The sequence below is a fragment of the Camelus bactrianus genome, chromosome 1 (genome assembly GCF_048773025.1).
Source record: "Camelus bactrianus isolate YW-2024 breed Bactrian camel chromosome 1, ASM4877302v1, whole genome shotgun sequence".
NCBI lineage: Eukaryota > Metazoa > Chordata > Mammalia > Artiodactyla > Camelidae > Camelus > Camelus bactrianus.
The window spans coordinates 862,692-881,650 of NC_133539.1; the positions used below are offsets into that span (position 1 = coordinate 862,692).

The window sequence follows — 18,959 nt, forward strand, 5'->3', positions numbered from 1 at the left end:
CTCTCCTGGATCTTGGGTCTCCCATATTGGTTGATGATCCTGAGTTTTATTTGGCGGTGTATCCAGGTACCTGGCCCCCGAGTTGAAAGATACTGGGGGGAATTACCCACCCTGTGGAGACATGCTGGGTGGGGCCTGGTTGAAAGATACCAGGAAATGCCCACCTTGAGGAGATGTCCGAGGTGGGGCTGGTGGAAAGACACTGGGGTCTGGACTGAGTGGTTAGGTAAGAGGCTGGTCTAACGCTTTCCTCAGTTTGGCTACCTCCATTAAATCCGTTGGGATAAAAGTAAAACTCTTATGAGAAACCTTTCACCTCCAAAAATGGGACCCTCCTCCTGGCTGGCAGCAGCCTTCTCGGGTGGCGGAGGCAACCTCGTGCCGTGCAGGTGTCCCTGCGGGAAACCTGATGCAGGTTTGTCTGACAGCCCGGCCTTAGAACGGGGAAGTGAACTTTCAAAAAAAAAAAAAAACAAAGAAAAAGAAAAGAAATGACAGATTGCCAGCCTCCAGCTAATACCCCAGCCAGGCTTATTTACCTACAACACTTACAGCCTTAATGGGGAATTTAAAAAACCTCACTCTGAAAGTAACTAGCCAGGCCTGATAAAACATTTTCTGGAATCTGACCTTATAAAAACAAAAGCCCCTTTGTGGGGAACCTGGATTTCTCTTCCTGTGTCCTTGAAATGTAGACATTCTGTGTTTCTCTGGGTGTTTTGTGTGTGTGTGTGTGTGTGTGTGTGTGTGTGTGTGTGTGTGTGTGTGTGTTTCCTTTTATTTGAAGGAAGGCTTGGACTCTGCCATGCAAAGGGTACAAGTATTGTGTGCATGTGGTGGCCAAGCAAATAAATTGGGATTCTCGGCGGTTCTTTGATTGTACCAATTCTCAGGCATTTTGCCATTTTGACCTTCATTGCATCAGCTGGGGCCACAAAGGACTTTACCTTTTGGGGAGTAAACTTTTGAAATTTATTTAGGCAACACCCCCCACTCTCATGTGGAAAAGCCTTTTCATCTTACTGGCTTAAGATCGCTATGCATGTATTAATTGAAGGCCATATGATGGATCCTTTAATGTGGAAAAGCTTCTAAATTGGTGAAAGTTAAGAGAGCTCTCATTATAAACAGCTGTTTTATTGGTACCTATTAAAATCAATCAAGTTTAAAGGTGGAAAAATATATCTAATGGTTAACCTAAGACCTTACTTTAAAAGAGGGAAAAGACCGGTTTGGAAAGCTACATTTGTGTTTTCTCTTTCTCTTCAATGGGTTTTAGAGATGCTAATAAAAACATTAGAATAATTAATGTTAATTAGGTTGAGTAACTGAAAAAAGAAATGTAAAAATGTCAAAAGGTTTTTTCTTAACAATAATAAGGGGTTTATCCCAAATGGATAAATGTTTTTTAGATGGTTATTTTGAATGGGATAAATAAAATGGACATTTTTGGATTTAGATACAAGGTTTTGATACTACACTACGTAAAGTTAAAAAAAAAAAGGCCAAAGGGATCACCTACTGGTCCCCAACATTAAAGTTCAAACAAGTCCGCTTTATTTACCCCAGTTTAAAATGTATATATTTATAGGGCTAGAAAATATATATATATATATATATACTAAGATACTTGATCAGTGATTGGGGCAACAAATCAATTACTCAAATTAAAAATTGACAAGGGCCTAAGTCCTTTGGCTCAAACTTGGGGATCCCAGAAACTTTTATATAAAAATTAGATAAAGTGGACAAGTAATAAAAGAAAAAGGCTCCTGGCACCCCTTCTAGCAGTAAGAATTATTGATTAAACCTAATAAATATTAAAATTAAAGGTATAAGAGTTAATAAAATGGAGACAAAAGTTTGTAAAGTTGGCATATTTAAGTGGGCTTTATATAAACCTCTTTTGCTTAACTATGTTGTGGGATAGACATGTTTCCGTGGAAAAACGCTTCCCCTTCCTGGTATTATAAGGCTGGGCACGTATCTGTCCCTCAGAAAACGTTACTTAAACAAACTAAAGGAAACCAATAGAGTTGCCTGAGCCATCCAATATAAAGTAAAACTAAAAACTAATATTCAGGGGCTAATAAAAAAAATAATAAGAGATCTACCCTGGGTTTAACTTACAACTCAAGGAAAAGAGACCTTACTAAATGCCTCCTGCAAGCTTTTGAAGACATGATAAAGTAAACCTTGAAGTTTTAAAACATGGCCTTCTTTGTTTAGAGTTCTTCTCACTGATAACTGAAAAGCCCGTTAAGGAGATACAGCCGGGCCTGGGTGACAGAGCAGTTCTCTGGGGGACTGGACGCGTCTGTCTTTGTCTTGCAGCTCAGAAACGCAGATACAGCAAACTGAGACCCAGGGCTGAGCCCAATCAGCTCAACGAGGTACAACTTAGGGCCAAAGAAATTTTTGGCATTTCAGAACTCAGAACTCTGACAGGGTCCTTCAGACTTTGTCAAGAAATCTTAAATGTCTTTTTCATCAGCAGTGAGCCTTAGTGATTTGAGCAAGCAAATTCAGCTTGCTCCAACTGTTGTTTGTAAGCAGTAAATTTATATTGTAACACCTAACTCCTAAGTAAGTTTTAAAGTGAAGCTACGAGATCGCTAGCTTTTGTCTGTATATAAGTCCGTGTACACATTATAGATATGAGATATTTCTCCTGCTAAAAAAAAAAATCAAAGTGAAACAGCTCTGCATAGTTGACGTAAAAATAAGAGCTTACAAGTTTAGTATTTTTAAAATAAAAACTGACCAAATTGACTTTCAGGTTCACATGAACTGGAAAATATTTAATGTTAAGCTAATGCTTGGTATTAAGTTTAGTTTAAGTTCGTTCTAATTAGTAAAGACATATTTAGAGTCATCAATATTAAGTACAATACGCTTACTGTGCCTAGGTTTAATGAAAGTCAAATAAGGTCCTGTTATATCTGTTGCAGGTTTGTCAAAATAATAATAATAATAATAATAATAATAATAATAATAATAATAATAATAATAATAATAATAATAATAATGTGTGGTAAAATTCTAAGTAAATTAAAATGCAAATGAGATGAGACCTTTTGGGTAAATTCTTTAAAATGTATTTTTTAAATGCATGCTTAAAATAATCTCTAAGTATTTGGTATCTTTAAATTCTAGAGTTGTGCTAAATTAAGTTAAGTGATGGGAGTTTATTAAATAGCTATGCCACTTTCAGATAAAATAAGATTGAAATATTACTTAACATTTGACTTCCTCTTACAGAGAAACTAAAGGTGTTTAAAAATATTAATAAATGTTTGGCGCCACCCTGAAATGTTCTCTACTATTAAGGGAAACATCTCAGCATCCTAGGAAAGTAAGGTGAATGTGTAAAGGAAGATATAAGGAAAGGAATTATATTTTGTTAATGGAAAATAGTGACTTTGTCCTGAAGCTGGTCACTTCTAGACGAAAGAGAAAGTAAGGGACAAAATAATATGAGTATAGAAAGCTGTGGAAGGCTTGTGGAAGAGGAACCCTGAGGAGAGTTTTGTACATGGTCGGGACTGGCTAAGTTTAGAAGAAATGTGGTCAAAGTAAATGAATCTTAGAAGTAAGCCAGTAAAAGACCAGATTTGGTTTTCTCTCTGCTAAAAGGACAAAGTTTTCTTAAAATGTTAATCTGCCTTCAGTAACAGATTGTAAAGCTACTCATACCCCTTAAGTGATCTGTTCTGCCTTTCCCTTTGAAATATTTTCTTGTTAATGAGTAAGCACTCTTTCACAGTGATCCATACTTTATCTGACCACGTGTTTTGAAACTTTTTAACAAGCTTCCCGAATATCAATTTCTGGTTAAAGTTCTTTTGATCTCCAGCTAACTTTGGGATGCTACAGAGGGCCCCTGGAACATCCCAAAGAGAGATTTTAAACTAGTAAGTTTCACTTGGTATGATAAATAACATGGTATTGTCAAATGAATAATAAACCTTCCTAGGTTATATTGTATGAGAAATATTATTAATATAGATATTCTAGAATTTATATGGACTCCCTAAAATCCTGGTATATCTGAAATAACGTTACTAGTCATAATTCTGGTTATTGTGACCAGGTTTCTTTATCGATTACAGTGTAACGGTGTTTAACCATGCTGTTAAATCTTTTGTCATTTATAGACAGTTATTGTTTTAGTCTGATGATTTTACAAAATGCTTTATAGCACTGAACTCAACTAGGTAAGAAATTTTAAAGGTCTAATGAAAACTCTGATTTCATAAAACTGTTAACAAAAGGATTAGTTACATGGGACTGAGTAAACTGATGAATATGGTTATAATTATATTAAATTCTAGTTTTGTTAATTGAGGTCTATATTTAGTAAGACACTTCCCAAATCATTCCTTGCTGTAATGTTACATTGCTGCGAAGTTTAATTGAATTATTAAAAGGACACTCTAGGTTTGCTTCTGAAGCTCAATAGTCTATCCTTGGGTAAAGATCCGATGCCCCATGATCTGCAACCAGGGGGCTGTACACACTGGAACAGACATGACTTAAAGAACTGTCTCCAACCTGAATGGAAGGACCCTTTACCAGGTACTCTTAACTAGACCATACACAGTGAAAGCTAAAGGAAGCTGACTTTTGGATTAGTTTCCAGTCAGAAAGCGCCCCTGCAGTGGACTGGCCTATAGAGCACTGCTCACCTTAAAACAATGCTCAAATGAAGAAAAAGCTACCAGGCCAGCATGGGAAGAAGACGACATCTGAGGTAGACAGCTGGCCCAAGACGCCGGGCCAGGCCTGCATACCAATTACTTAGATGTTTGCGCACACCTTTGATTATGAACTAATCCAACTGTTAGGTTCATGGTAAATTACCCATGTCTAGTTCTTCTGTGTTACCTTGGTGGGTTTCCCTACTCCAAGTCTCTAACTAGAGAGCCCTCAGAAAATTTACTCTAAAAAGGAATGATAGTTCTGTTTACGCCACTATTGACATTACAAGGTGGGAGACCTCACCTAGCCAATTAATAATCCCTGCTCTGAGCCTGACCATAAATATGAATTTTCTTACAAGATCACTCAAGCTCAGTCAGAAACACAACCAAAATATTAACCCAAAAATGTAACTTCTCAACTATTAAATCCTTGCTTGTGACTTCAGTAACGTTACTAACTGTATTACTTACATCCTGTCTATTTTATAAAATTGTTGTCTTTTCCATTTCCCAGTGTGTAACCAGGCCTCCAGCAAGATTGATGATGGCTAAACATCTTGAGGAAATAGATAAAATTTACAGCCCTGCATAAAATAATTGTAATAGTGTGATTCTAGGTATGGGAATGAGCAACGAGGGGAAAACATCTCCTGGATCATAATAGACTAGTAAGACAGGTGATCCAGGGAACTTTTAATACCAACAGGGCCTGATCCAAAACTGGCACTTTGAGTGGCATGTCAACAGATTCTTCACCTGATCGAGGAATGAGCCTTCCAAGCACCGTGGGACAAAATTGGTCACGAAATGTCTCCCAAAATATTGGTCGAATTTAGGACCAAGGGGGAGCACTGTGAACAAAAATACTGCCGTGAGTGAAAATACTGCAACTATATCAGTAAACAAAGAATGCTGAAACCAAGTCATCAGCGGCTGCCGCCACCCCCCAGTGGGGACAGGTCTGCAGCCCGGCCTCTGCAGCCACTCACAGTGGTGCCCTCTGAGCGGACTCGGAATAAGAAAGGACAGGACACTGGCCCTAGATAGCCAGGTGCTTGTCGAAGGAATGAATTCAGTGAGCCCAAATGTTTGCTTCCTCCCATACATAGAACAGCGCTAAATTCTTTACCTTGAGATGCCTGATTCTCTTTAGATAACAAGTAATCTTTCATTGTTCCAACTACCTGGTCTTTGTTGTACATCCTAGCTCCTCCCCTACCTCTTCGGAGCCATCCTTCAGAGCCACCTGAGAGGCTGTCACCCCGGCTCAAGTCCTCCCGCCAAATAAAACATAACTTGTAACTTTTAGGCTGCGCGTTTATTTCAGTCAACACTGCCAAGAGTTGCCCATGGAGCTGTGGAACCGGGGCCTGATGCCAGCAGCCGCCTGCCACCTGGTGGTCACGTCCTGACAGCGGCCATCTCAACAACTCTGCTTTCAGAAAAGGCAGGAAAAGATAAGCCAGTTTCAGAGCCATTTACCTGAACACTTAAAACAGGTCAAACAACAGGGCACAACGTTCGGGAAACACAGACCCACGGAGTAGCCGCACACACCCCGAATTCACAACGGGGCCTCCGGGGGGAAGAGGAGGGCTGCGGTCGGGGTGCGACTCCGGGTTCTCCGCTGAAAATGGAAACAAGGCACAATGCTAGGATCTGCAAATATGGACAACAGGTTAAAAGTAAACTAAAATAAAAGTAGGAAAAAAGCCCAAACACTAACAAAAATGTTCATCTATCAATTTGTCAGTAATGATAGAAAGAGTAAAGATGACCGCATCAGCCCCCTGGCCCCAGGGAGGCTCCACCGCCTCAGTCACAGGCAGCCAGGGTTTACCCAGGGCTGAGCTGGCTCCTCCTGGGGGCAAAGGCAGGAGACTCAAGCTGTGGGACAGAAGGGAAGGGGGCAGGGCACAGCCATTCAAGAAATGTCACAGCACCTAACACCCACGTGGTGGAAGATTCGACCCCCAGTAGGGCCTCGAGGATTAAGGCGACAGGAGATCTGACTTGTGGCAGAACTCGAGCTTCGCTGTCTGCTCGCTGTGATGCAGCGGCACAGGAAATGACACCCACGGGCGCCGTGCCACCCCGAGGCTGGCACAAACGGTCAGAGTGGGCGCGGCCCAGTTGCTGGGAATCCCAGCCTCTTCCCCAGAGTGGCTGGAATGGTCGGCCCTCTTGCTGGCGCGTGAAGCTACCGAGCCCATGAGAACTGGCAACACCACGCCTCACCACCTCTCTCGCTCCCTGGTCTTCAGAGCACGCCCGCGCTCTGTGCGGGCTGTGCGCCTGCCTTCAGCTGCCCTGAGCACCCGCCCCGCAGCGCGAGGCCGCGCGCTTGCCTTCGGACACAGCCTGCACTCTGTCTGGAGGGGGGGTGTGTCTCTCCGAATACACCTACCTTTACTCACCTGTGGCTCCTCCTTGAATTCTTTCCTACGTGAAGCCAAGGACCCACACTCGGCGGGGCGTGTCCCAGGGCTCCACCGAGACCTGGGACACGGCCCTCCTCACCCCACATCCATTTTTCCTGTATCAGTTGTGAATGCGCATGTTTAGAACGTGGGAGAATCCGTTCACTCAGTTTTGCTGGGAGAAAAAGCACGTCTCTTGCCCTAAGTCTTGTGCCAAAGTAAGCAAAGCAGTGGACACGTTGGGAACTGTCCTGCTCTCTCCTGGGGCAGGAACAGGGCAGGCAGGCCCTGTGTCAGGTCAGGCAGCCCTGAGGGGGGCGTGCTCAGCCCAGGCCTGGCTGGCAGGGGACAGCAGTTGGGACCAGCAGGGCTCAGCTGAGGGGAGGAGGTCAGGAACGGCCTGGGGCTGCTCTGGGCCAGGCCCCTGTCCTGGTGGGGAGGGTGACTTGCCTGCCCCCAACCCAGGATCCTCAGGCGGTCCCAAGCCTGAGCAAGCGGAGGCTGCCTGCTGGCCCTGGCCCAAACTCCCCAGACGTGCACTCCTTGGGCAGCGGTGCCAGCCTGGACCCCAGGAGTCCCCTCGGCGGCGTCCCCGGGCCACGCATCACACAGCTGCAGGCAGAGCCACACTGCCCCCCAGTGGCCAGCCAGCCGCTCGCCCGGCCAGCCTGAGGCTCTTTCCAAGGTGTCTGTATGGTTCCTTGTTTACTGAGCAGAGAAGCTAGGAGCATGACTCAGGACAAGAACGACCAGAGACACCCTCACCTGAGGGCCTGGCCTTGGAGCAGCACCTGCTCAATTTTTCCATGTGCCTCCCTCTTCTGGTCCTGGTCCTGGGACCTGGTAAAGGGACAGTCCCTGTGCTCCTGGGGCTGAAGCGGGGCTGAGGTGGGGGGACCAACAAGTGACACACATGCAAATCAACAGGTGAGAGATAGGAAAGCAGGCACCTGGGAGCAGAGGGAGGGCCAGAGGGGGAGGGGAGAGGGAGGGGCGGGGACGGGGAGGGGAGGGGAGGGGGAGGGAGCTCTACTGACCTGAGAGTGTGCACGGGCTGGACCTGAGATGGCAAGCTCTTTCAATTTCTTTACACACTCACACTCACGTGCCCGTGCGCACACGCACCACGCACACACAGGCTTGAACAGAGCGGCGGCACGTGATCCTGTGATCCAGTTTGCTCTCCGCGTTTCCCAGACACAGCAGTTCCCACGCACATGTCCGGGATGTGGTTTCCGGGGCCCCGTGGTGTCTCCCTGCAGCTTTGTAGCCCAGTTGAGGTCCCGCTGAGCGTCTCCAGCTTGCTTTCTAAAGAGCACAGCCCTGTTCTTCTCTTCAACTTTGTGGAGGTGCGATTTACCCAAGTGAGCGGCAGGGTCTTTGTTAGCAGTTCATGCTTGTTTACCCTCTGCTCTGAGAAGGGCCTCCTTCCTCCTCTCGACCCGCTTGCCGGCACACCCGACACACCCTGCCTCCTCTGGCTGAGCCTGCTCCCCCAGCTCTGCAGAGGTGGTGGCTGGGTCTTGCCAGGGGCCCCGAGTAGTAGCCCTCTCCTTCCCGAGGGCTAGGATGCTTTGAAAATAGTGAGGGAGCAGCAGAGGGCTGTCCTGCCCTCACCACCTCCCCCACAAGCTCTTCTGGCAGGTGGATGGGGGGGCAGTGAGTCCCAAAGATCTGGGGAGACGGGAGAGGGGAGAGCGAGCCCCCCACCCTCGCTTCCCAGCTCAGGTCACCTGGAAGACGTGAAAGATTCTACTCACAGAAGCACAATTGTGAGCACAGAAAGTTCTAAAAAAATCGACCCCCAAACACTAGAACTAATAAGTGAACTTCGCAAGGTTCCAGGACACCAAGTTCATACAAAAATAAACTGTGCTTCTACATACTAGCAACAAATAATTGGGAAATAAAAATTTTAAAACACCCACTTCCAGTAACAGTAAAGTCATAAAATATCTAAGAAGTAATTTAATGAAAATTTGCATGTTCTCTACACTGGAAACCACAAAGCACTGCTGGGAGGAATCAAAGATTATCTCAAGAAAGGGGTAAATAAAGATATACCACATTCACAGATTGGAAAGCTCATTGCTAGGGTGAAAATTCTCAAAGTTGATCTCAAAATCAAAATCTCAGTGGGCTTTCTAGTTTGTAGAAATTGAGAAGCTGATTCAAAATCTATATAGAAAGGTAAGAGACATTCAACAGGAAATCAGTTTTGAGAAAGAAAAGCTAAGTGGGAGGTGGGAAGGCCATACACACGGGAAATCAAAGGCGACAAATAAGTCCAGGAAAAGACCACGTGTACGTAGATAACTGATGTTCAACAGAGGTGTCCACATAATTCAGTTCGAGAAAGAACAGTCTTTGGACCAATTGTGCAAGAACAGCTGGGTACCCACAGGGCATCCACACTCACAAACACGCATTAGAAACAGGCGATGCGCTTGGCAGCCAAAAAGCCACTCACCATCTGGTTCTACAAGAATGAAGTCACTGGACCCAGCGGTCAGTGACCTTTAACACACCTGACAGGAGGTCAGGGCGGAGATCTGGCGTGAGGCACTCTGTGCTCTGGGAAAACTGGAAGGACAGGACTGCAGATAAATACTTCAAGAGAAAATTTTATGAACCCAACTTCTTGCATCTTGTCATACCCAGAAAGGCACTAAAACCATTAACAGAGACACCTGCTCCGGGTGACCTTCTACGGAGACACATGCTTGACTGCACAGACCCTCTTCACCAAAACCACACACACACACTGGCGTCCGCCCTTCACCTCTGCGGAGTGCTTGCCCAGAGCTCCTGGGAGGCTGTCTCCGGGCCTGCAGTCCTCAGCGCGTCCGCACGTGAAGCTGAACTCAGGACTCGCACATCGTGCTTTTCTCTTCCAGCTGACAAACCTGTTTAAAAGTTAAATCCGTAAAACGTCTAGATCTGTGTTGTCCATTTGGGGAGCCATTAGTTACATATACTTACATTTAAATTAATTGAAGTGAAGTGAACAGTCTGTTCTGAGCCACACTTCTCATGCTCACCTGCAGCTGGTGGCTGCCTGTTGGACAGGATAGAGACACGGCCCGTCGTCTCTGTCATCAGAGACGTCTGCTGGTCAGCGCTGTTAGGGATGAAAACATTGCAGCAGAAAATTTCCCCAGACTCGGGATGGGCACATATTTCTCAGGATACAGCAAGCAATATTCAGGGCAGAAAAAACGGATAGACTGGACTTAACCAAAATTAAACGCTCTACTCGTTATTTTTCTAATTTAATTCTTATTTTAATTTTTTAGGGTGGAGGTAATTAGGTTTATTTTTTACTTTTGGTGAAGGTACTGGGGGCTGGACCTGGGACCTCGTACGTGCTGGGCGTGCACTCTACCACCGAGCTATACCCGCCCCCTCCAAATCTGCTCTTTAAAAGACACCATTAAGCAAACGAGAAGACAAGGCGCGCCTGGGGGCGAACATTAGTAACAACATTCCATGTATCTAGCAGCCGGCTCGCATCCAGAATACTTAGGAAGCCCTGCAATTCACTGAAGAGAAGACAAATACTCAGGTTTTAAACGTGCAACCGATTTGAACAGACACTGAACACAACCTACAAAGACTAGCCGGCAGGTTGGAATACGCGCCACATCACAGGTTTGCCGTCGAGGGAAGAGGCGCCACATCACGCCCACTGCAAAGGCCAGGTGAAGAGCTGACCGCACTGTGTCCACAAGCGTGTGAGGCGGGCGGCGCCGCCGGGCAGGCTCTCGCCAGGTTAAACGTACTCCCACGACAAGGCCCCCAGTCCACGCGCAGGCATCCACTCACAAGAGGGGAAAACGCAACGTTCCCAAGAAGACTCCCGCGCAGATGTCTGCAGCGTATTTTTAGCTACAGTCCTTAAAACTGGCAACCACCCAAACGTCCGTCAAGGAACGAAGGATAAACACAGGCGGCGCATCCGCACAGTGAAAACCACTCAGAACAGCAACGAAAGAACTGCCGAGGGCGGGGCCCTGCCCCGACCCCGCGGGGGCCTCGCTGCCCTCACAGCTCTGCCCCAGGGCCGCGCTCGGGCTTCCGGCCGCGGGGGTGGGGACCGGGCGGCACGGGGAGGGGGCGCTCGGTGGGCGGAGGCGCGGCGCCTGGGCGGGTGTAGGGCGGGGGCCGTGCCGTCGGGCCGCTGCGCGCGGCCCTGCCCGCGGTGCGACCTGCCGCGGGTGGGCTGCCCCTCCCGGAGCCTCCTGCTGGAAGCCCGCACTGCCCGGAGAGGGTGCAAGGCCGGGGACCCGTCTCCCCCCAGCTCCTGGGGGTCCAGGCCCAGCCTGTGGAGACGGGGAAACAGGCATCGGGGGAAACGGCCGTGAGTCGGGGCTTCGAGGGGGCAAGAGGCTGGGGCAGGGAGGGGCCGTGGAGGTGGGGAGGGGCGAGGGGGACGGGGCGCCGGCCCGGGCCTCGGTCGCAGGACCGCGCAGTGCCCCAGAGCCGCGAGGCGCCTTCGGGGAGGGTCAGGCGTGCTCTGGGCTGAGGCGCACTCGCGGCCACGCAGCCTCCACGTGACCTCACACGTACCTCCTGGAGAACCCCGGCCCCCTCCTCAGCCGCAGGGGCCGCCGCCCAGGCTACAGACCCCCGGATCCCTCCTTGCACTTCGGGGTCTGTCTCTCTCCAGGACTCGGGTCGACCGGTGCGCATCCCGGACCCTCCTGCCCCTCCTCCCCATCCTCCCGGGCCTGGTCTCCCCAGCTTTCCGTCCGCGTCCTCTAGTCCTCTGAATCCTCCTCCTGCTTCCTCCCCGGTGTGGGGCCTCCTCACTGGAGGCAGGGCGCCTCCCACCTCCGTGTGCCCCACGCGGCCCCGTGGGACCTGGCTCTGGGGGCCCCTCCTGGGCGGCAGCAGTGGTCCTCGCCGGCGCCCCCGTGTGCCACGCGCCGGACCCCTCCTGACACCACTGCCGGGCAGAGTGACTCATGAAGGGCTCTTCTTGGCGTTTCCTTGGTTTTGTCTTAGTCTTAGAAATGAACTTAAACTTCTATTTGCCAATTTCCATAAAACAGAGGGGAGCAGAACTGCAGTAAATGAAGAGGCTGACGTCGGGCAGAGGGTAGGAGCTCCAGGTGGGGGCAGCCTGGGCTCCCTGCAGGTGCCCCCCTCCCTCAGGACGTGGGTTCCCCCCCCCACCACGTGGTCTCTGTCAGTGGTCCTGCGCAGGCGCGGGGGCTGCGCTCAGAGACCGTCCTCCAGGACATTCGTTTTTACTGTTTTTGGTCAAATTGACCAGTGCCATGTGATTTTAATTTTTTGAGGAATTATAGTTTCGATTTTAAAAAAATCAAAATTTACTTGCTTTCCAATTAGTAAATTTCTGCTTTTCTCCTCATTTATTTCATCCTACTTTCTTTTGTTCGTTTTCTTTTAGGTTCTGGTTTCTGAGTTAACTGTTGGGTTTCTTTCAACAGCAAAACCAGGACATGATAAACATCATTTAACAGGAATGCTCCTGGGGCGCTTTGTCTGAGGGTGGTGGGTGTCACCGAGGCGAGCTTGACTTGCTCTTTGACCCCATGACTCATTTGGAAGAACCACTGAAATTGTTTATCCAGTCAGGGTGGGCTGCACTTTTTTGTATCGTTAATACTTAGTTTTATGGAGTTAAGACCTGAGAAGGTGGCCTAAGTGATTTTTCATTTTTTTGAAATCCATTTGAGCTTTGATTTGCACTTTACCTTGGGTCATCTTTTAAACGTTTCTATGGGACTTTAGAAAAAAATGTCTTCTATCTATGCGTTCTGCAGTTCATATAAAAAATAAAATCAAAGTCGTTCACAGTGGGATTTAAGTCTTCTATATGCTCACTATGTACGATCTATGTCATCTCCCCTCCGAGGCTGCTGTGGCCACATTTTCCTTGCGTGTTTCTGTATTTCTGCACAAGACGGTGTCACTCTCAGAACTTCTCCACCAGGCCATGTCTGAGTGAGAGGCAGGAGTGCACAGGCAAGTCCCGCCTCAGCGCACAACCTCCAACCAGGTTATCGCCTGTCATCCTCTGGCTGGAGTCAAGTGGTGGTGACCCGCCCCTGGTCACGTGCACCTTCCAAAAAGACCTCTGCTCCCGGCAAGTCTCACCCTGTCTGCTCCTGTCCTGACACAACCCCAACACCAACAGAGGCTCCGTGACCCTGGGGTGGAGGTGAGGGCACCCAGGCATCCATCCATCCCACCCCCACCAGGGCCCTGGAGGTGTCCTGACCCTCACTTCTCTCTTCCTGTGAAGTCGCCTCAGTCCTTCTGATACCCTCATCCGAGTCTTCAGGTACCAGAGATGCTAGCACGGATTTTTTGTGAAAGACGAATGGATGTGCAGGACGCATGACCCTTGGGGCCTCTCCATCCCCGCAGACCAGTGCCTCAGGGTCAGAGCCCAGATCCCTGGCCTGACCCTGGGGCAGACACGTCCTTGGGTGCCTCTGGGGGAATCTTCCTGGAAGGTGCTTGTTGGGGTGCCTCTGGCACTGGTGTGTGTTCATGTGTGCGTGTGTCTATGTGTGTTGGCATCTGGTCTCAGCTTTGCTTCCAGAGGTGATGGACAGCACCGTGGTGGAGGCCTGGGCGGGGAGGGGGTTGGGGAAGGCATGGTCCATCCCACTTGCCTTCCAAGCCACAGGCCATAGACTCCCCGAGGGGTCCTGACACTGGGGTGGCCAGGGTGTGCTGGGCGGGTTCATGGCCCTGCGTCCCTCCAGCACTGAGCACGTCCCTCCAGCACTGAGCACGGGCCTGGCCTGGCCTGGCCCTTCCCCCTACCCCCATCTCTGTCTCTCAGTCTCTAGCCCTCCCTCCTCCCTGATCTCACTCAGCAGAAGTCACCTGGGCTCCTGTTCCCCCTCCCCCTCACTATTGGGCATTTTGCTATTGAGGAATCAGCTCCTTGCTTCTCCACCCACTCCTCAGCACAGCTCAAGGCCACCCCCAAACGCTGTCCCTTGGCCACTGTGTCCTGGCAGAGCTGGAGGGGCCTGGGCAGGAGCCAGAAGCCTGGATGAGTCCACCTTCCACCTCCTGAAGCTTGGGAGGAGCCCCTGTGGAAGACTGGGCACCGTTGACCCCCCAGGAGGAGCCTCTCTCAAAGTTCTCCTCCTAGAAGGAGGGGGGCCCCAGAGCTGGACGCTGGCAGGCCCGCCTAGGTAGCAGTGGGCAGACCCCTCACTGACTTAACCTGCCTCCCTCCAGAAGCCGAGCCCCTCCGTGTCTTGCTGGAGCCCCACATGATCTAATGTGTTACACACCTCCGGGAGCCGATAGAATTCCGAGGCAAACACCCGACCAAATATGGGTCAGGGTGACCCGCAGAGGCAGCTGCGTGGCGGCAGGGGGACTTCTGTCCTGCCTGGCGCAGTGACCAATGTTCCTGGCTTGAGTTTGCGGCTGGCTAGGGAAGGCATGGCTCTAAATGAACCTAAAAGAAAAAGTACACGAACTTCTTGCTCAGGACGGCAGGGCGTCAGGCTGCACAGAAGTCAGGGGGCCGGCACTGGTCCAAAGGGGCGGTCACAGCTCCGGGGTGCCTCTGTCCAGGTCTGGTCCGGGAGGCCTCCAGCACAAGGCAGAGCTGTGACCAGCGACCAGGGCCCGGCGCTGCGTGGGTAGGCACGAGAGGAGGGCGAGGAGACCGGGAGGGAGCTGCGCGGTGCGGTGAGGGCTGCGGCCGGGACCTTGGACGCTCCGGGAGTGGCAGGCGCCCCGAGCAGGGGCGTGTGACCAGGGGGCGGCGACGGGGTGGGCTGGAGTAGGGGCTGAGTGCGGAGTCGCTGGGGCGCAGGGCGAGCGCGCGGGCTGCTGCGCCGGTCCGATGCCGATCGCGGGGTCAACCGTGCAGAGCGTGTCCGAGATCCTGAGCGGCGTCCGCGGTGACGCGTGGCGGGGGAGGGACCAGGTGAGCCCCCTCCCCCTGCCTCCCGGAAGCGAGCGGCGCGGGGCATTGTGGGCACTGTGGTCCCCTCGTGCACCCAGCGGAGGAGGCCGGGAGCGCACAAGTATTCGGGCTGCGGGGGTCTCTGAAGAGCGCAGGGACGCGCGGGCCAAGGGCGGAAGGGAGCGCGGGGGGAGGGCGGGGCGCACGGGAGCTTTGGGGCCCCGGAGGAACGCAGGGTGCGTGGGCTCTGAGAGCCGGGGTGGGCGCGGAGGCGCGGGCGGGGGCTGCCAGGCCCGGGAAAGCGCGGGGTGCATGGACTCCTGGTGCTGGGGTGGGCGCGGAGGTGCAAGCCAGGGGCTGCGGGGCCTGGGGTGGTCGCAGTGGCGCAGGCGCGGAGAGCTCTGGGGTCCTGGAGGAGCGCGGGGTGCGTGGGCTCCTGTGCCGGGGTGGGCGCAGGGCGCGGGCGGTGCGTGCAGGGGCCGTGAGTCCCACGCGCTGTCTCGTGCTGAGTGGGAACCCTGGCGCCTGCTCCGAGCTTCTGTCACCTTTGGTCCTTGCGCACGTGCAGAAGTCCCTACTGCGCTTCTGGTCTCCAGCCAACTCGTTGTTTCCTGCGCCCAGAGTCTGTAGGTGTCAACAACTTCCCCTTGGAGCAGCCCTTGGGTGGTTGGAGCCAAGCGCTGGAGGTTGTCCAGGGCAGTGGGACACTTACACTCTACCCCCGGAGAACTGTTCCCCAAGTCCTGTCTGAAGTGCTTGACCTGGAGAGTCCAGGGGGTGACCAGGCACACACCTGTGTGTGTGTGTGTGTGTGTGTGTGTGTGTTTGTGGAATTCCTCACCGTGTCGGCCCCACTCTCAGGTCTTAGGATCCGAGTTAGGATCTGGGCCGGCTCAGAAGAACATGCAGATGCATCTAGAAGCTGTTTTGCAGGCTGCCCAAAGTGCAGTCAGATAGTCGTCGGCGCTACCTGCTGGGCGCCCTGCTAAGCAGTGACCAGGTGCCCCCTCCTACGGGAGACTGGAGGGCTCTCCTGCAGCCCCATGAAATCAGCAGGACCCCCTCCCTCTGCAGGTGTGGGATCCAGGTGCCCAGACCCCAGGGGTCCCTGGTGGCATCTCCCCCTACCTCACCCTGATGGACTGTGTCACTCAGCCTCTGCGTCATCTTGTGTTGTCACATCCTTACTTTCAGAGGGGGCTCTGGTGGGTTTAATAACCCCAAGTATTAGAGTTACCTGTGCTGGGCAGACATGACCAACACCTCCAGGATGCTTTAAACCTGTGGGTTGGGTGTCCAGAGCAGTCCTGCCCGGAGGATTTTAGTTTACTCTTTGGAACACAGAACTTTGTTATCTGATCTGGGCAGGCGGGGCTTAAGGCTTTTCTCTTTCTTACTAGCAATGTTAACCTAAGAGAGAGGTAGCTGCTTAAAAGCACCTAATGAGAGAGATGGTGTTTGCTTTTCTTTTGATCTTGGGCCTCAAGCCTTCCCCCGTGCTGGGGGGCAGGGCCAGGGGCACAGCTGGTGCTCCCCCCAGGGCAGGTGCGGGGGGGGGGGTGATCTGAAGCGGCCGGAGGTTAACTGTCGGAACTTTCTCCTGATGGTCCTTGTCCTCCCCTTGACCCTCCTGGCTGGCCAGCGGTACTTCCGTCGGTTGCCCTGAAGAGGCTTGAAGGAGCACAGGGCTGGGCTGTGGTCAGGACACTTGGGGTCCAGCCTGCCCTGCCGCCTGATGCTCCTGAGCTCGGGCACCTCACTCGCCCCCTGTGCTGTTTCTGCGGCGGTGAGCACCTGGCTGGGTGCCTCCACCTCCCCTTCCCGGGCAGCATGTGTGGAAGCGGACTTTAGTCCTGGCTCTGGTCGCTGACCACCTCGCCTGCAGAGCTGTCACTACACTCACCTCACGTGAGGCAAATGAATGAACAGAGAGATGATTCCGGAGGCCAACAGTCGCCACCTGGAATGCGGGCGGAGACCCCGGCTTCTGCGTCTGCCCTTTCTCTGCACCCCCGTCGTCCCACCCCAGGTCCCCACACTTGTGGCCTTTCCTCCTGGTGGTGCAGGGTGAACAAGCCCTGCCGTTTCTGGGTGGCAGCCCGTGCTACTGGGATGGGGCTGAGCCCCTCCCCGTGACCCTGTTGTCCAGCCCGTGGGCACACAAGCTGGCTGCCCCCGACCTGTTTTAGAAGTTTTGGAAAGCGCGTGCAGCGATGCCGAGCCAAGTGTGGGTGACGCGTGGGAGAAACGCCCGCATGTCCCGAAGTGGCCCGAGCCTCCTGTCCCTGGGGTGTCTCTTTAGTTCAAATAAATGCCATCGCTCCCAGCTTTACGTGGTGGCGCTGCTGTGGCCACAGTGCCAGCCACTCCAGCCCCACTGTTCTCTCTTATGTGGTGCCTGGTGGTGGCTTTTCAGCCCGTGAGGGTGACCGGGGTCTGCCTCAGGTGCCCCTGCAGTGGGGCCTCATCGGCGGGGAGCCAGGTGGAGCTGGTGAGGGAGACCTAGGACCGTGACCCTGCCCCCACCCCACCCCTGAGTTTAGAGGAGGGCCTCCTGTGGGTGGAAGGGACAGGGTTTTTTTAAACAACACTCAGGAAAAACTTGAAGCAGGAATGAATGAAAGGGGCCATTTCTGCAGGGAGCCCCTCGAGGGCCTGGCCCCTTCCGTGCTTCTCAGCGTCCGCCCTGCTGTTCTGCCCCCCGGCACCGGGCAGGATGAGGCTCTGGGGGTCACTGGGCTGGACACGGAGCTCTAAGTTCTCTAGGACAGGCAGCTGCCTTTGACCAGGGCGGGCATCTCCACTCACATCCTTGGAGGGTGGGTCCCTGGCAGCCGGGCTGAGGGAGAAAGAAGCCGAGGGAGCTTCAGTCCCTCCTGGTGCAGTCGATGCACCTGGTGGGTGTGCCTGCCCCTGAGGGCTTGGGGGGAGCTGCCTCCCTGCAGAGACCTCTGCCTGGAGCCCATCCTGAGGCAGCGGTTCCTTGAGCAAACATTTACAGAGATGGCGGGTGGAGGGCTCCCCACGTGTGCCTGCCTGGGAGACTCGCCAGCCAATAGGCTGCAGCCCAGAGGCGAGACCCGTGTGCACGTGAGCCCTGGGTGAGCCCTCGGCCCTTCGCATCCTGTGATCCAAGAGCAGAGGCGGCCAGGAGGCTGGGGGTGGGGGCACCCTCCTTCCTTCCAGCTGTCTTGTGACTCAGGAGGAAGGTGGGGAGCTCCTATACTGAGCACTTTATGGTCAGGTTGCAGGGATGGGACTGGACAGACAGCCTGTGAGGTCCAGCGCTTGATGGGGTTGGCCCTGAGATGGGCTGGGAGGGAGGGAGTGCAGCTTGCAGGCTGACCTGAGGAGCCGGCTTTGGGTGCCCCAGGGGAAGCCCCACCTCCTGCCTGGCTCCCTGGGCGTCTGCAGACACTACAGAGCTCCTCGGCTGGTACGGGGCTCCCTGGCCCTCGCCCGGGGTGGTTCCTTGCGTATCCGTGCTTCTGGGGAGTGAGGTGGTCTCCACTGCATGGTGGTGACCCTGGGGGATCCTGGGGCCCGTCTGAGCCTTGGTGGGGGCAGGCTGCGTGCTGGCCGGAGATACCAGTAGGTGGAGCGCCTATCACTGAGCAGCCGGGAGGCCCGAGGCAGCCTGTGTGGGCGTGCCTGGGGCCGTGCTGGGGCGCAGAGTCTGTCCGCCCAGGCTGTGCCCCAGACCTTCAGACAAGCTTCTGATAGGCTGTCACTGTTGTCTCAGAAGCACCGCCTCAGGGTTCAGGAGCCGTCAGAGTCCAGGACGTAGCAATGAAGATGGCAGTGTGCTTGCCTGGCCCTGGGCTCTGGGACTGCTCCCGCTGCCCCGGGATTCGGGGGCACCAGGTAGGGGAAGTTCCCATCGCCCCAGAGATGATACCTTTCAGGGCCAAGTGCAGGGGACCC

At 52.6% G+C, this 18,959-nt stretch overlaps 1 protein-coding gene and 2 long non-coding RNA genes across 23 annotated transcripts in view; 2 read left to right on the forward strand and 1 right to left on the reverse strand.

Moving 5' to 3' along the window:
* Positions 1-6,009, forward strand: LOC141579643 (uncharacterized). Its single transcript, XR_012511458.1, has 2 exons — positions 1-3,914; positions 5,218-6,009. It is a non-coding gene; the product is annotated as an uncharacterized LOC141579643 (long non-coding RNA).
* On the reverse strand, positions 6,000-14,750 carry LOC123611733 (uncharacterized). 8 transcript variants are annotated; one of them, XR_012511409.1, is made up of 4 exons: positions 10,735-14,750; positions 10,106-10,244; positions 6,261-10,029; positions 6,000-6,135 (listed from the first exon to the last, which is right to left on the reverse strand). It is a non-coding gene; the product is annotated as an uncharacterized LOC123611733 (long non-coding RNA). The 8 variants fall into 8 exon arrangements; XR_012511434.1 differs by having other exon boundaries at positions 6,240-10,029; XR_012511440.1 differs by having other exon boundaries at positions 6,000-10,029; positions 10,106-10,181; positions 14,410-14,750.
* Positions 14,749-18,959, forward strand: part of SLC19A1 (solute carrier family 19 member 1) — a 21,940-nt gene continuing 17,729 nt past the window's right edge. For 4 of the 14 annotated variants that reach the window (XM_074376772.1, XM_074376879.1, XM_074376955.1 and 1 more), the window contains exon 1: positions 15,519-18,899. Coding sequence is in view for 6 of the 14 variants with exons in the window: in XM_074376412.1 (XP_074232513.1) it covers positions 14,973-15,271; positions 18,778-18,899 (421 nt within the window). In the remaining 8 variants the exon portion in view is untranslated. Of the gene's footprint in view, positions 14,767-14,788; positions 15,272-15,518; positions 18,900-18,959 lie in introns of those variants that run through there. The other 10 variants (XR_012511353.1, XM_074376412.1, XM_074376659.1 and 7 more) reach the window with 10 other exon arrangements.